The sequence below is a fragment of the Erithacus rubecula genome (assembly GCF_903797595.1).
Source record: "Erithacus rubecula genome assembly, contig: scaffold_436_arrow_ctg1, whole genome shotgun sequence".
Taxonomy (NCBI): domain Eukaryota; kingdom Metazoa; phylum Chordata; class Aves; order Passeriformes; family Muscicapidae; genus Erithacus; species Erithacus rubecula.
In genome coordinates, this window is record NW_027635902.1 from 23,313 (window position 1) to 39,618 (window position 16,306).

At 49.0% G+C, this 16,306-nt stretch overlaps 1 protein-coding gene across 1 annotated transcript; it reads left to right on the forward strand.

Moving 5' to 3' along the window:
- Positions 1-698: 698 nt before the first annotated feature.
- LOC306816199 (inositol 1,4,5-trisphosphate receptor-interacting protein-like 1) lies at positions 699-15,395 on the forward strand (the record flags this gene model as incomplete). Its single annotated transcript, XM_079332676.1, has 6 exons — positions 699-770; positions 1,088-1,257; positions 11,027-11,099; positions 13,833-14,555; positions 14,649-14,747; positions 14,832-15,395. The coding sequence occupies 6 exons, from the start codon at positions 699-701 to the stop codon at positions 15,393-15,395; spliced, it is 1,701 nt and encodes a 566-aa protein (XP_079188802.1).
- Positions 15,396-16,306: the final 911 nt, after the last annotated feature.

A 16,306-nucleotide genomic window follows, 5' to 3' on the forward strand; every position in this document is an offset into this window, starting at 1 on the left:
CCATGAAGCTGCATGGTAAGCACTCCGTACCAAGCACTTTCTTATCTTTTACATTCCTCCTTTAAAATCCCGCTTACTCTTGCCAAGGCTTGCAGCCTGCTATGGCTAACACATCCATGTTGGTTGTGACAAGCTGAGCAGTGCTTGCAGTTCTGCTCTCTAGTTCTATTCCCACATATGATAATGAAGAAGAAATAGGAGTAATAAATAAGAATAAAAAATAAAATAGGAATAAAAAGAATAAGATGAAGAAGAAAGAGTAGTAGTAGCAATTAAGAAGGAGGAAAAGAAGAAGAAAAAGAAGAAGGGAAAGAAGAAGAGAGATGATAATGAAGAAATAGTAAATATTTCTATGTCCCTAGCTCCCATTTTTCATTCATTAAAATCTGAGGTAAATAAAAAGGTTCAGCAGCCATAAAATTAAGGGTTACAAATAGTTTTAAGAGTTGTCCCCTCTGTTAAAATGTTAAGCAACTTACTGTTCTTGATGTGCATATTCTGTATCCCCAAGTTGGCCATCTGTTTGTACTTTCCCAAACAATCCCAGTTCTGGTTCAATCACTTTCTACTTCCACCCTGTCCCTCACTTCACTTCCGGCCGCCTGCTGCTGCTCCCTGTCAATCAAAAGACACTGCCCCATATGCAAAGTCTCCAGAGTTCCCAAGAAACACCTCTTTAGTGGAAGTCCTGACTAGCCATGACCAAAGGAGATGTTGAGAAGAGTGACACCCCTGGACCAACGAGCGCCAACCGAGGTCTGGACGTGCCTGTGAGGTTGAAACTCACATTTCTGTGCTCGGACGGGACTACACGGGAACTTCCTTCCAGCGTTGCCTAGGCAAACACCAGCAGGTGTCGGCCCCTGGCGACCGCCCCCCAATTCTTCGATAACGGAGCTGCTGTTTAATAAAGGCTTTGGCTTTATGACTGCCTATGTTACTACAGCCTAGAGAAACCCCTAAAACAGTGCAATACAGCTGAGGGGAAGAATATATTGGGAAGGGAATCATCCGGCTGGCTGGGAAGCGCAGGGCTTTGAAAGGGGATGGGGCGGGGCAGGAAGAACATTCCTTTGTCACTCCAAAGGCCCCGAGCCGCTCGGGGAGCACCCGCCGGGGCCGCCCGCTCGCAGCCCGCGGCCGGCAGATGCTGCGCTGCGCTCAGCCCAGACCGCCGCGGATGGAGAGCGATGAGGGGCCCGCAGAGAGGCAGCCTGAGCCCCAGATGCTCCGGCTGGAGGTCGCCACGTGTGCGGGGTGCAGGGGGCTGCTGGCAGCAGGGTCACCTCGCCCTGTGGCCAGCGCTGGGCTGAGGAGGAGGGAGAGGGCAGTGTGCTGCTGCTGGGGTGTTTTGCAATTCCGTGCGGTGCTCGCTTCCCTCCGCCCTCGGAAGATGGGGAGAACTGCGGTCGCTTTCAGCTTTCAACTCGAACGGGGTTTTTCAGCCCCTTCCCCACCTTGCCGAGGGGCACAGAGGGTTGGACCAGCCTCAGAGCAGAGCTCCTTTCCACCACCCTGTTGCTCATCTCCCTGTCTGTCCCTGCATCTGCTTTGCCACACTGTTTAATTAATTTGTCTGTTCTTCCCCAGTTTCTGAATAATTGTCAGAACCAGGGCTTGTGGATGCATGGAAGTGAAGAATTAAACCCCTCTTCTGCATCTCAGGCTGAGAAAGCCATTACTTGGGATGTCGAGGCCAATCCAAAGGGTCAGATGATAATAGGAACTGCTGAGCCAGCCCCTGGCTCCCCCTTAACAGCACAGCCCCCTACACTGACTTCTGCAGACACCCAAAAGAGGGGACCAGCCCTGCTCCCCCATTGCTGCATGTAATGCCACCAAAACTGGCTTTTGGATAGACCCCTATCCTGCAGTGGGTTGTTTTGTCTTATTATTTACAAAGAGCTGGCTCTTCCTTTTGATAATTATCAGCCACCCTTTGAAGTCATTTGTCTCCACAGATGTTTGCTGCTGCCTGGAGACACATTACTGTCCCAAATTGCTGAGGATCCTTGAGGAGTCATGGTAGGGAAGCAAGCCCACTGCCCCCTTCCTGGCACTAAACCACATGGGAAAGGTCTCTGCTCCTTCCTAAATTGGGACAAAACTCCCAAGTGCCAAAAGAGTTTGTGTCCTGCAGGAACAATATTGAGTGAGTTCTTCTTGTTGAGAAAGCATTAATGTCGTGAGCCCCAAGAGACCCTGAGGGCAAAAAAGAACCTGATTGCAGCAGGGTTTCATGGATCAACACCACCTGGAGCTGAGCTGGGTCCAGCATCCTCAGAGCTCAGTCTTTCCCACATCTGGAAAAAGGCACTGCAGAAGATTCAACAGACACTAGTGGGGATGCAGGCAGAGCACATCTCACCCTTGGCAGGCAACAGGTAGGGAGCAGAATTTCTCCTTTTATTTTCTCATCCTGACCAGAAAGGAAGATTTTTGGAGCTGGTGGGAGCTGGTGGGAGAGGCATGATAGTTTAAATCAACAGTTTGCTCTTAGCACTGCAGAAGCCTGCTCTGCATGTTACCTGGTAAACAAACTGTGCTCTGAGAAAGAAAGGCCTGTTTATAAAAGCTCCTCTTGACATTTGCCTCCTCAAACATAGCAAAACATGTGCTAGGAATAGATGCATGAATGATCAAGTCTGTTTTGAGTCTTCTCTCTTCAACAACCAAGGAAATCCCTATGTACAAACATTTAAACTGGAACATCTGGAGCACAGTAATTTTATCTTGAAGATCCACATCAAACAAACCTGCAGCTCAGCCCGAGAAGATCTACAAATACTTCCCCAAGGAGACCCCAGTCTTACAACTCGGGTACCAGGAGACCTCAAATTTGAAAGAAAGATAATTCAGCATCTCTTTATCCACACCTGACAAGTATTCCTTGAGAGGGCATTAACATGAAATTACCGCTCTTAGTCAAACCCAAAGTAAAAGAGATTTGTTCCAATTATCTGACGCAGGCCTTGAAATACCTGCTTTTAAATTTACAACCCAGAAAACCCCCATGCATCATTTGCAGGCAGAACTTTACCCGAGAAATCTCACTTTGGTTGCACTTTTTCTGTGCAGCTGAGCTGCTAAAATAAGCACCCAGCCATATATAGCACAGTACGTTGGCACTCACAGCGGTGGGGAATGACTGGATTCAATTTTCCATGGAAGATGACAATTAAAATTGCTTTCTTTGGTATATCCCATCCTTTCTGTTGTTTTTTCTGTTCCCTCCAAGCGCAGAGTAAATTTAGGACTCCGAGCTCTTTTTCCTTCAAAATCTCACTTCCAGTTTCCATCTTATTAAAGACATGACTTAACTTTAATGTGTGTAACATAAATGGTATCGTAAAGAGGAAGAATTAAAACAGCATGGGAACATTGGTGGTTTCAAGAGGGGGGAAATGGCACAGCTTCTTTCCTTTTGGGTTGTTGTTTATCCAGTGGATAAACCTCGGCGTTCATCGCTCCTACCGAATACTTCGCCTTGCCTTGCAATAATTGGGAATTCCACGTTTTGCAAAGTTGTTACATTATATCCACAAATAATCCATCTTGTCAAGTCCATCTCGTCCGTCGAAGATAAAGTTGGAGCTGAGTCACTGCAGACATCTGGAGAAGGTTCATTACTTGTAATTGCGAGCCCCTCTGTTAATGCACCCCATGAGAAAGGAGCTGACAGGCTGCATATTTCTGCAAACTGTTCCCAGAAAGAACCAATTTCCTGACTTCCATGTGGTGTCAATAATATAGGCATGAGATGGAGCAGTGCTTATGAAATATTAAATCTGCTTACAGGACCCAGCTATAAGCAAATTCAGACCACCTGGGAGATGGAGGTTTGCACTGGGTATGTGGAGTTTGGCACTCACCTGGTACATGAGATGGGCTCTAATCTACACATTTTGGCTCATTTACCACAAAACTTCCTGACAGTAGTGCGGGGGGGAAGGGAGAAAAAAGGTAGAGGGTGGAGGGGGTAAAACACATTTCTTCACGTTTAGGACTCAAACCTTTCAAATCACTGACATTATTAAATTTACTATCACATGCAGCCAGAGATCTTATTATTCATCAGCAAAAAAAAAGGCTGATATTTCATGGCTTTTGAGTTAGATCATTTTGGTTCATGCCAATGAAAACAAAGCATTAGTGTTTTGATGTTTTAATATAATGATTTAATTCTCTCATTGATATTAGAATCCAGAAACACAACAAACATGAAGACCCCTTCAAAATCCTTGAGTCAGAGCAAAGGCTCTTAAATCACTTCAGCACTCTGACCTCCTGTTTCACAGAGTGTATTTTATGCCAGAGGCTTGGAGAAGAAGGGGTCCTTCCCAAACGTGCAGCATGACAGTGCTAACCTGCCTTCGGCGAGCTCGCCTGTGTAAATTGAAAAACATCTGGGCTCTTTTTGCTGGCAAAAGCAGCAGGTCCTTGACCTCAGAGCAAAACTGTCATCTTGAGCTGCAAACTGAGCTTTTTCAACAATTCACCCTCAATTTTCCACCCTCTGGGCACTGCTACACATGAGGAAACTCAGCATCCCTGGGCTGGGAGCAGACGTGGAGATAGGGGCATGGGGACAAAGAAATTTTAATGGCATTAGTCCACCACCTGTGTTTCACTCCCCAGTGTTGAGGGCTGAGGATGAAAAGTGCTCTCCATTTTCTCCAGCAGGACATAAAATACAGTTTTCCTCTAAGGAAGATGAAGGGAAGAAGCAGAGCAGGAACAGGCTTTCAGCAGAGCAACAGGAAGATGCCAGCAAACCTAATGGGGACATTTTGCTCTGTGCTACAAGAGAAAATCATGAAATCTTAAGATCATATACACTGAATGATTTGGGTTGGAAGGATCAATCTTATTCCAAGCCCTTACCATGGGCAGGGACACCTTCCATTACCCCACTATCCAAGCCCCATCCAACCTGGCCTGAAACACTTCCAGAGATGGGGCAGCCACAGCTTCTCTGGGCAACCTGTGCCAGGGCCTCCCCACCCTCACAGAGAAGGATTTCTTCCTAAAATCTAATCTAATCCTGCCCTCTGTCAGTGTGAAACAAAAAAATATGGGTAGAACATCACATGGGACTTAGTAGAAACACCTTCCAGAAGAAGCTCTCTGATGTGATGGGGACAGGCCCCAGAGGTGGTGGAAACTGGGAGATGCACATGGTGCTGCAGATCAAGAGCTGGGAATGCAGTGGGTAGATGCAGGACCAGGCCAGGCTGGCATCTTTGCACCAGCCTTGCCACATCCACCCCATTCCTGGGAGGCCACAGGGAGCACCCCTTTCCTGACACTGAGCTGCTCTGCTGGGGCCCAGCACAGGATCAGAGGTGTGGAGGCACGTAGGCTTTCCCATCCATTCATTTCATGTGTGAGGGAAGGGGCTATTTTTGGGCTGCAGCCTCTTTGCTGCAGCCAGGATCTGTCAGCGGGAGGTGACGTACGGCGCCGTGGGACAGCTCTGCTCCCTGTGCTCCCCTCACACAGCAGGAATGTCTCTTGTTTTCTCTCCTCCAGACCATGTCGGAGCTGAGAGCATCCAGCCGGGACGGCTCAAGGCACAGGGAGATCAGGCAGCTGCCCAAAGCAGCCAGGGCCTCCCTGCCTGTGCTGGAGTGCTGCAGCACCGCAGGGCTCCTGCCACTGAGGGAGGGCTGGGGATGAGCATCCAGCACTTCCTGCACCAGCAGCCACCAGGGCAGCACACCAACATCTTCTCCCACTCCCCTTCCTCGCCCTGACCCTCCTCCTGAAGACCAACACAGATTGAGAAGCTCTGAGCTGGATTTGTTGCTTGCCACACTGCTTCGACCTAAAGGTCTGGTGCTGCATTGTGGATTTTTGGAGTTTTCTCCTATGTCCATGTTCTTCATCCTCCATCCATTAGTCATTTCTGGATGCAAAGCATAGAATGTGTTTGTAATGATCAAGGCTAAAATCTCTCACATGTCACATAGGCTGAGCCTGGGGTTACACCAAGTACAGCTGGGTTAGGCAGAGCTAGGCTGAGTTGGTGCAGGATTTTGTCCAGCCCCTGCCTCTGGCTGTGCACAGGAGCAGGCACAGGTGAGGGTCACTGGTGGTCCCCTGGGTCAAGATGATACTGGAGTGAGCACCTGCAGCTTTGTAATCACTGGGATGCTCTTCTTGCTTGCCTCATCCCTGGGTTTCCCGAAAATTCCACTCACCCAAGACCTGCAGAGAATGGCACTTGCTGGGGTTTATCCACTGAAGTCTCTGCTTTCTCTATATTAAACATCTGAATCCAAATGACCAAAGTGTTGCCCAAAACTGGATTTGTTTCCATACTTGCCTTCAGCCTCTTGCCACCACATTTTCCCAGCAGGACACAGGTGATTCTCCCAGCCCTGCCTCCAGCCCTGGGCTGCCCAGCAGAGCTGTCTCTGCCCAGGCCTCAAAACCAAACACTTCTGCTTCAAATTCCATCTGAGGGGGTGATGCCTCCTACAAAGCAGAGTTTTACCTGCTGACAACCAGCATTGGTTCCTAAAGTCTGGAATGAGTGCAACATACTCATGGAAACAGTCTGTCCTAGCCTGTATCGAGCCAAAGGTAGAAAACACAGGACCAAGCCTTTGCATCAATTTGTGTTTCTAAAATCCAAACATGTACAAGCAGAGTTGCTTTTACCCAGCAGGGAACCTCTGGCTATGACCTCTGTCACCTTCTGTGTCTGTGCAATGCCTGTCTCCCATCTCCTGCTGGTCACTGAAGAACCTGAGTCTGTGACTCCCTCATCTCCAAAAGGAGATTCAGCATTTACATCTCATTGCAGGTGCCACACTCTGGTAACATCTAATATTTCATGCTTCTCATGCAATGGGTGTCCTGCACTACTCAAACAAGATGATTTGAAAAGGCTAATAAAATAAACAAGAAGGTCCTTTATGTTTCTCAAAATAATAATAATAATTTAAAAAAAAAAAAAAAAAAACAAAACAAAAAACCCAAAAACCCACAAGAACAAAACAAGTTGTGGTTTAATGAAAGAATCTATTGCTCCTGAGAGCAAAGATTCATAGCTGGAATAATGAGTGCTCAGCCCAGCTGTTTCTACTATGAGGCCATATTTCATCCCCCTTGAAGGTCCTTCATGTTTCCACAGGCAACTATCCTAGCACAGCCCAATAAATTCCATCACCTCAGCTGGCCAAACAACCTCTGTGGCCAGGTGGGGTCTGACCAGCTTCCAGGATACCAACAAGCTTCAGGAGCTTCATTTTACACCTTCTTTTCTCCCAGTAAATACCCAACACCACCATAACTATGGATCATTTGCCTTGCCAGCACAGGGCTAATTTTTGCATCAGCCAGAAGGAGCTGCTCTGCCTGGCTGAGCACTCTCAGCACCAAATCCCTCTGTTTGGGCCAAATCCTTCCTGGTGCTGAGCATAAAAAGTTGTGCAGACAAAAAAGGAGGGAGTCTTGCCAGCTATTTATCACCTCAGCAACAAGAACTTGTTAACAGGCTGTTATCTTTAGCAGAAAGCAGCAAAAGAAAGGTCACCAGCCCCAGGTGTCCTTACCAGTTATCAGTGTCTGCAGCTCTCCAGGAGCTCAGGGAGCAGGGATTCTCCTCAGCACCTGCAGATCATCTCACCCATCCACCCAAAAACACAGGCAGCTGTGTGCTCCTGCCCACCAAGGCACAGGGTGGGATTCTTGAGGTGTTCTTGCAGAGCCAGGAGTTGGACTTGATGATCCTTGTGGGTCCTTTCCAGCACAGGATATTTTGTGATTCTAAAGCTTTGGCCAGCCCAGGTTTGAGCCAGCTCCCTGATGCTGATTTACCCCCAAACAGGCCTTCCCTCTGACCACCCTCCCAGGGCAAGGAATGTGTTGCATCAATCCCAGCCCCCTGCTTGTGTCTGATGGATCATGGTGACCTTTTCAACATATTTTTTGGAGTATTATAAAACATTATCTGACAAAAAACAAAAAAAACCAAAACAAAACAAAAACCCGAAAAAACCAACAACCAGCCCAAACCAAAGCAATTTGGGTAATGATGGCCTTTTGTTCCAGTTTATCCTGCACCAAACTCCATAGATGGCAACTCTGAACATTTCCCAGACCTTCACAGTAGAGCTTGGAACTGTCTCTCTGATTTATTGGTTGTTTCATGACACATGCATTTCTCCTATATAATCCCAGTGTTTTGCTTATAAGCCATATTGTAACTGTGAATCAATCTTCTTTATTTGAACATCTAGGACAGATTCACACATCATTTCACCATTAACTAGGATAGACTCAGCCTTGCAGATCTTTCAGGTTTCAAGCCTGGCTGTGTTGTTTCAGTTCTTTGCTGCTGCTCATGTTTTGTGGAGAAAAAAAAAAAATTATAAAAAGCCAGACTTTGGGGCTTTCTGTTGCAGCTTGAAGAAGAACACAGGTTGTTTCATCACTGGTTGTGAGACATGTGTTACCCGGCTCATTAATTCACAACAGTTCTTGTTTTCTCTGCCTTTTTCATGCTGATGTGATACATTTGTGAAGTCCAGGGTTGTACTGCAAGTGATTAATGCTGTAGTAAAGTCTAATAAACTGAGATTCCAACAAAAAAGTGTGAAAAATGTAATCTCTAAAGTTCTGAAAGCTCACATATGACAAAACCCATAAATGACCCCAGAGCAGTCATTATGGTGAGTTACTAACTAGATTGTACAGCTGCATTTGTCATAATTTCCCATTACGTAGAGAATAAACCTATCAGGCTGATTTATGGCAGAGGGCTCCACAATATGGGAACTGGGACCTGTGCTGTTCTATGGAAAACCATGAGAAATGTTGTGTCTACTCAAGTGCTGAATGGAAAAGGAAGGAGGGGAGATAGCTGTCATTTGAAGGCACTGGTTCAGGGACAAAGACTTCAGAGAGAAGTCAGGCTTACATCCATGGGATGGCAGGAAGAGATTCTACCAACCTGTCCCAACACTACCAGCAGCACCAGAATGTGCTCTCCACAGGTGGGGGGAAGAGAGGAGATAAGAGGTCTTTTCAGGGGACCAAAGTCAGTCATGGGGAAATCATAAAATCCTAGAATGGTTTGGGTTGGGAGGAAAAAACCATCTTGTTCCAACCCCTGACATGGGTCAGGACAAACTGAACAGCAGAATGCCTGGCTACTCAGGGGATACTCAAGGTTTTTTATTCCACATCTCTGCATCTGCCTTGGAGCATCTGGGCCTGTTGGGAGAAGATGGCATCCACCTGACCTCAGACCACAGGCAAAAATATGAGACTCAGCAAGGCAAGGGACATCCCTGCACAGCAGCCCTCTGACAAGAGCAGCAGTGGCCTCCTCTCAATATTCTCCATGGGGCAGCCACCACTGAAGACCATGGTGGCTACACAGATGCTTTTTGCTCTGCAATCCCTTTGTACTCAAAGGTGATGCTGGGAATTGGCAGGTGTGGCTGGCAGGGAACAGGCACTGCTGTTGTGACCTCAGTGTGTTCACTGGTGTCACAATGAAGATTCTGCTCATCCCAGACACTGCCCAGGCCCTTGGCACAGCAAACCTGAACTTGTTGAACGTGCAGCAGACTCTCTGTTGGCAGTGGGAGTTGCCCACAGGGAGATTGCTGCCTGCAGCTGCTTACCACCCCCAAAAGAAATATCTCTTTGGAATCAATGTCCTCTTGCAGTGGGACAGCAGAAACAGACACTGCACTGGTGTCCCCAGAGCAGAGACACACGGGCTCCTGCAGCTCTGCATCCCTCACGGCTGATGCTGAGGTTACATCATACCACACTGTGCATCCAAACTGCTCCATGGAGGAGAAAACCACAGGGATCCTTTCCACAGCAGATCCCTACTGAGGGAAAGGTGTTCTGTATTCCTGCACATGGGTGTCCCAAGGAGCACCTGAGTGCACTTGAACACCACATTCCTACCCTTCGCTCCAGTGTTCAGGCACAACACGAGTGCCAGTCCCAGCTAACACAGGGGTGCTACTGTTATGCAAAGCAATTCAAATTCTCTGCTGGAAGCACCTGTCTGCCACTTCTTGATCTAAAGGAGCCTACAGGTAGTCTGGCTACAGTTCCTGATCTTTATCTATGGTGTTCAATAATGGGGAGGTTTCACAAAGGTGTTAGAGGGGCTGGATCCGGGAATAGTCAAGCAATAAAAAACTGAACCATGCACACCCACTATAGTCAAAGAAAAACCAGCACCATCCAAAGAGCACCTCTGGTGCTTTCATAGCTAATATTATTGATTATAATCAGCAGCATTGATGATGTTTGTTTCTCTTTGACAAAATGTCAGGCAGGTCTCTGCCTGCTTTGTGAAGGGAACCCCTGGGGGCCCATGCCCTCCCAGAGGGGCTGCACTTGGTGGGTGCCGGGGCTTTCATTGCTGAGTCCACTCTCAGTCGCTGAGCTGGGCTGGGGACAAAGGGCAGGACTAGCCTGGCTGTGATGCCTTTGGCCCGTGTGACATCAGGGGAACATGTCCCAATGGGGACAGCTATAAAAGGCCCCCGCAGCCTGGCCCAGCCTGGTCAGCTGGGCCAGGGCCAGGGCACAAGTGCAGCACCCAGGGCTGCATTGTCCCCCTGCATCCAGGGCCAGCCCCTGGTGCCAGCACCTCGGGCAGGGCAGGGGGCTGCTGCTGGCCCATTGGGACAGGCCCTGCTGCCTGCCAGCTGTCTGGAACCCTCTGCTTCCTGCCTTCACATGCCTGTGCCTCCGGGCCTCACTTCAGCCACCACAAGCTGCCTTGGTGGCCCCACTGAAACCCTTGTCTCTCTCCACCTGCAGACCATGGTGCACAAATCTGTCCTTGCCCTGGTTGCACTGCTCCTCTTCCAGTTGCCACAGCCCGTGATGAATGATTTGGACGAGGATCTGCAGCTGAGCACAGAGGAGCTGGACCAGGCTCCCCGAGAGCCAAGTGACCCTGGCTGGAGACCCCTTCTTGTGGCTGCCTTGCAGCAGGGGCCATTTTGGGCTGCTGCTGAACTGTTGCTCCTGCCTTTAGGGCTGTGGATGAGGCACAGAAGGGCAGCCATGAGGCAGAGAGCAGCATCCTGGTGCTGAGGCAGAGGCTGAAGGTGCAGGATGGAAATCGAGCGAGAAGGCTTCGGTCAAAGAGGGCGTTCAGAGACCTGAAGGAAATGTGGAGGACCACAAAAATGATAGGGAGGGAAATGGCCAGGCTTGTTCAAATGAATAGGAATATGGGCAGGAGGGTGCAGGTGAGCTGGGCAGGCTTTTGGAGGAGCACAGACAGCGGCCTGTGTGAAGAAAAGCTTCCTGCTGGAGATGCTCTTTGGGCTGGCCGAGGCGAGCCACACATCTCTGTGAGCAGCCAGCACAGAGCTGTGCCAGGGCAGAGGCTCAGGGCTCCTGCCCCTCTTCACTGCATCTCTTAACTCTGTCTGCATTAACTGTATCTATCAATGCTTTCCCATGCAGAGGCCTTGCTCTCCTCGAGGATGGAGCCATTTGAAGGAGTATTGTGCAGGAGAGCTGGATTAATTTAACTTCTTTATTAGCTTAGAAATATTTTAAATATTTAAGTTATTTTATCTAAAAATCACTTTAATGTATAGTAATACTACTGTAAAATACAATACCAATTATAACACAAATACTAATTTCATTAGAGCAGTTATATGTTCTATTATATATAAATTATGATTCTCAGTAATAATTCCTCTGAATTATAATAATAATCCCCAATATGTTATATTTTTGATCATAACAAAGGAACTTTATGTAATCTTCAGTCGTAAACTTCTTATTTATGTCATTTAATAGATATAACATTACAGTAGAGAAAAGAATTTAGATATAAGAATGATTCTCATTATTACTTGTTACTGAAAATGTCTAAAACACATGATTGTTTTTTCAAAAAGACACTGACTGCCCTCCTGTCTTGGGAGAGTGTGTTCACTTTGGGAGCTGTACTCTGTGCAAAGTTCCAATAAAGGCTGGGCTTGAATAAACGCTGTGTCTGTGAGTGTCCAGTGACATCCAAGGCCATCCAGTTCCAGTCCTGTGCCACGGTCTGGGAATCCTATGGCCAGGCCAGGTTGCTCCAAGGCCCAGCCAGCCTGGATTGCAGCATTTGCATGGACAGGACAACCAGAGCTTCTCTGATCAACTTGTGCCATGGCCTCACAGCCCTCAAAGCAAAGACGTCCTTCCCAAAAGTCCATCTCAGCCGGCCCTGTGGCACTGGGGAGCCGCCGGCCCTGGCGCTGTCCCTGCAGGCCCTTGCACACAGCCCCTGTGCAGGGCTGTGCTGGGCCCGTGCAGGGGCTGCCAGGCTGCGGGAAGGTGTCCCTGGAGAAGGCTGGCACAGCCCTGGGCCAGCAGTGCCACCGTGAGGGCAGCACGCGGGGCCTGGCACGGCCGTCGGGGCGCGAGGCCACAGGGCACAGGGCGCCCGGGCCCTGGCAGCTGGAGCAGGAGCTCTGCAGCGCGGGCGGCACAGAGCCGTGGGCTCCCGCAGCTCTGAGCCCTCACGGCTGAGGCAGCTGCCCAGGCACAGCCGGCTGGGGACACGCGGCCACCCCGGGGCCACCCGCACGGGGACCCTGCTCTGGGGCCAGGCCAGGCCGCAGCAGGGAGCAGCCATGGGGCTGTGCCCGGGGAGGGAACAGCTCTGCACAGGGACAGGGCTCTGCCAGCAGGGCAGCACGGACAGCAGGGACACACACAGACACAGGGGACACGTGGCTGCACTCACTGGCAACAGCACAGTCAGCAGCAGTGGGAAATCTTTGAAAATAATTCATTCCGAGGCAGCCTTAAGCAGCACATCAGGGGCACTCTGATATGCTGAGTCAGCGTGGGAAGAAAGGGTGGGGTTGGCTGGGTTGTGATGTGCAGTAACACCCGTGACATCACCAGGGACATGTCTTCTGTCCACCAACAACCCATTTTGTCCCACTAGATTATGGGAACTTCAGTGCAAAAGCAGCACATTTCTCTCCTCAGAGAGGAGCAGGATTCTCAGCCCAAGGGCCTGACACAATGTAGATCATCCCTGGAGGAAGGTTTTACCTATGTCTGGGTTCTTACATTAACCCAGGGAACAAAACAAAAAACAGAAAAAAAGAACTCAAGTTGAGCCATTGGGGGTTTACTCTTTCCAAAGAACCATATTACGTTTGGCAACGCAAAGGTTTAAAAGTCATGTGGATATGGTACCTGGGCACCTCGCTGATTTTTGAAGTAGGCAGTGTTAAGTTTGCCATTGGACTATGTGTTCTTCAGGGACTGAAGAAAGAGCAATGGGAGCTCTTTGAAAAAGATTCACTCCAAGGCAGCCTTAAGCAGTACACCAGGGCCACTCTGAGAGGCTGAGCCAGGGTGGGGACAAAGGGCAGGGCTGGCTGGCTTGTGATGTGCAGTAACACCTGTGACATCACAGGGGACATGTCACAATGGGGGCAGCTATAAAAGGGCCCAGCAGGTCACGCTGGCCCAGTGTTGCTTGGGCAAGCGGTGAGTGCACACGTGCTGGGGAGGCTGGGCTGGGGACAAGGGCCGGGGCAGAAACGCTGCACCTGGGGCTGGGTTCTCCCCCTGCATGCAGGGACAGCCCCTGAAGGGAGAGCCTTGGGCAGGGCACCCTGCTGCTGCTGCTGCTGCTGCTGCTGCTGCTGCTGCTGCTGCTGCTGGGACAGAGGGACAGGCGTTGCTGCCTGCCAGCTGTCTGGGGCCCTGTCCTTCCTGCTCTCGGAGCCCTGAGCATTCTTGTCCCTGCTGCCCCCACTGCCAGCTGCCTCCCTCACAGCCCCACTCAAGGCCTTCTCTCCATCCTCCTGCAGACCATGAATTACATAGCAGTGCTTTTCGTGCTCTTGAAAAGCGTCATCCACTACCCACAGCTCGTGGGTGATGGTTGGGATGAGGAAACACGTTTTCGCATGGAAGTGCGAGCAAAGCAGTTGGAATGGGAGAGGATTCGGCTGGAGCAGGAGGTGGAGCAGCTCAGCCTGCCGAAGGTGCAGCTCATGGGGGTCTTTCAGCCCTTTGCTCTTGGTGTGCTCGGCGTCCTTGTCTTGGTGCTATGGTTAATGGGGTGCATAAGGAGCCTGAGGAGAGAAGAGTATGAAGGAGAAAACAATCATGCAAATGAAGGGGAAATCAGAAATGGAGATGCAAATGGAGAAGGCAATGTGGAAAATGAAGTTGTCAATGAGGCGGCAAATGGAGAAGACAATGATGTTGCACCTGCAGTCCATGAAGAAGATAATGATTTTGAGGATAACATTGGAAGAATTATAATTGAACGCATACAGTTGCCAGTACAGAACTTACAGAGAGGCTGCGATTGGACAAAAAACCTCATGGACAATTATACAGTTTACTCTGGACACGTCTTGTCCAACAGCTTCTACCCAGGCCTGCAACGAGCCATCGGGGTGGGCAGTGCCTTCGAAGGTTGGAGTCCCCGTGAGGAGGATGTTGTGTTCCAGGTGTTCATACCCATGACTCCTCCCCGAGGCCACAGCTTCCACCTGGAGCTGGACTCTGCAGAGCAGAGGCACGTGAGGAACTTCCGTGTCCGTGTGCAGCTGGAGTGCACCTGCAGCAAGGAGCAGCAGGCTGAGAACATGCTGTGCTTCCTGCACCACCCCGAGGAGGAGCTGAGGAGCAATCAGGATGCCAGCCTCCTGGACACCCTGTGCACTGACTCCTACCTGGATGTGCAGAAAACTGCCCGCTGGTTCTACCAGCTGGTGAGAGCCATCTGGCCAGCTCTGCCCCAGTCACACAATTGGCATTTAAAGCTGCTGCCCTCCAGTCGCTCCTGCCAATTCCAGGTGAGCAATGGCACAGAGATCTTCAGGATTGAGATGCTGTTTGGGGTACGGAGAGGAGACTCCGACATCTTTGTGAGCAGCCAGCCTAGAGAGGCCTACACCCAAAGCACAGCCTGGCCTGAGACCTATGCTGTGGCAGAGATGAAATTCTTCGAGCACATCGCCGAGCAGGCTCCCCATGACAGTTTGCACCTCAAATGCCTGCAGTTCTTCACCTGTCTTGTGCTGGGCTTCAGCTTTTCCACCTACTCCATGAAGACCATTGTCATGCACCTGCTCACTGTGGTGCCCGTGTCCCAGTGGCGTAGGAGAGATTTCCTGCAGCGGCTGGTGGATATCATCAATGGCCTGCACTTGTCTGTGCGAGAAAAACTCCTCGACCACTTCATTGTGGGGAACCAGATGTTGCCTCAGGTCATCTGTTTACCCCCAGATGTTCAACAAGCTCCGCCATACAATCTGTTCCATCGCCTGGCAGAGGATCCGGCTGCCTACTCCCAGGCCATAAACGAGTACCAGGTTCTGCAAAAGAAGTTCAAAAGAATCCTTCGTGGTGAGCAGTGAGTGAAGCTGCCAATGCACAGAGCTGTGCTTGTGCTGCTCACAGCTGACACCAGAGACACCTCATCGTACAATTTTGGTGCTTTGAGAAGAAAATAATGCAAACAAAGGCTCTGGTGGAGGCCCACAGCCTCTCCTGCCACCTCAGCAGTATAGTATAAATTATCATATATGTAGTATATATAGAAGAAGACAAAAAATATACTAATATAAGTAGTATTGAAAATATCAAATATCCATTTTTATATCCTGATAAAAATAATTCTGGAAAGTTTAATATTTTGTTATGTTTAGATACTAAAAATAGAGTGCATATTAAGTGTAATTATCTGTTGTGAAATGTACTAATGCTATTAGTCCATTTATATCCAGAAAGATTTCCATAAAGTAGACATATTTATAACATATATGACATTGACATAGATATACTATAGTCATTATAGATTACTATAAATGCATAACCTATATAATATCTCGTATGTATATAATGTATTATGTATGATCATATTATTTTCATAAACAAGTAATGCCACATCTAGGGTCACTATCTATTGAGACCCATAGTAGTGTTCTATAGTTAGTGCATTTCTGAGTGGAGAGATGGAAACTGCTTTGATCTTGTTTCAATAAAATACAATTGATCAGAATCAGGATTGTGCCAGACGTTATTGATCTCAGCCAGATCGATTGTGTTGGTAAAAGTCACACACTGTCAATCAGGAGTTGCCTGCTTGAACTCCACCAAAGTGACACTGCTGAACGGGTTCTAATCAGAAATTAAGCCCAGCTGCCCCCAGCCCCTGTGATGACAGAATCACAGAATGGCTTGGCTTGGAAGGCTCCTCAGAAATTGCCTCGTCCCAGCCCTGCTGCCGAGGACAGGGACACCTTGCACTGGGCCAGGATGCTGCAAG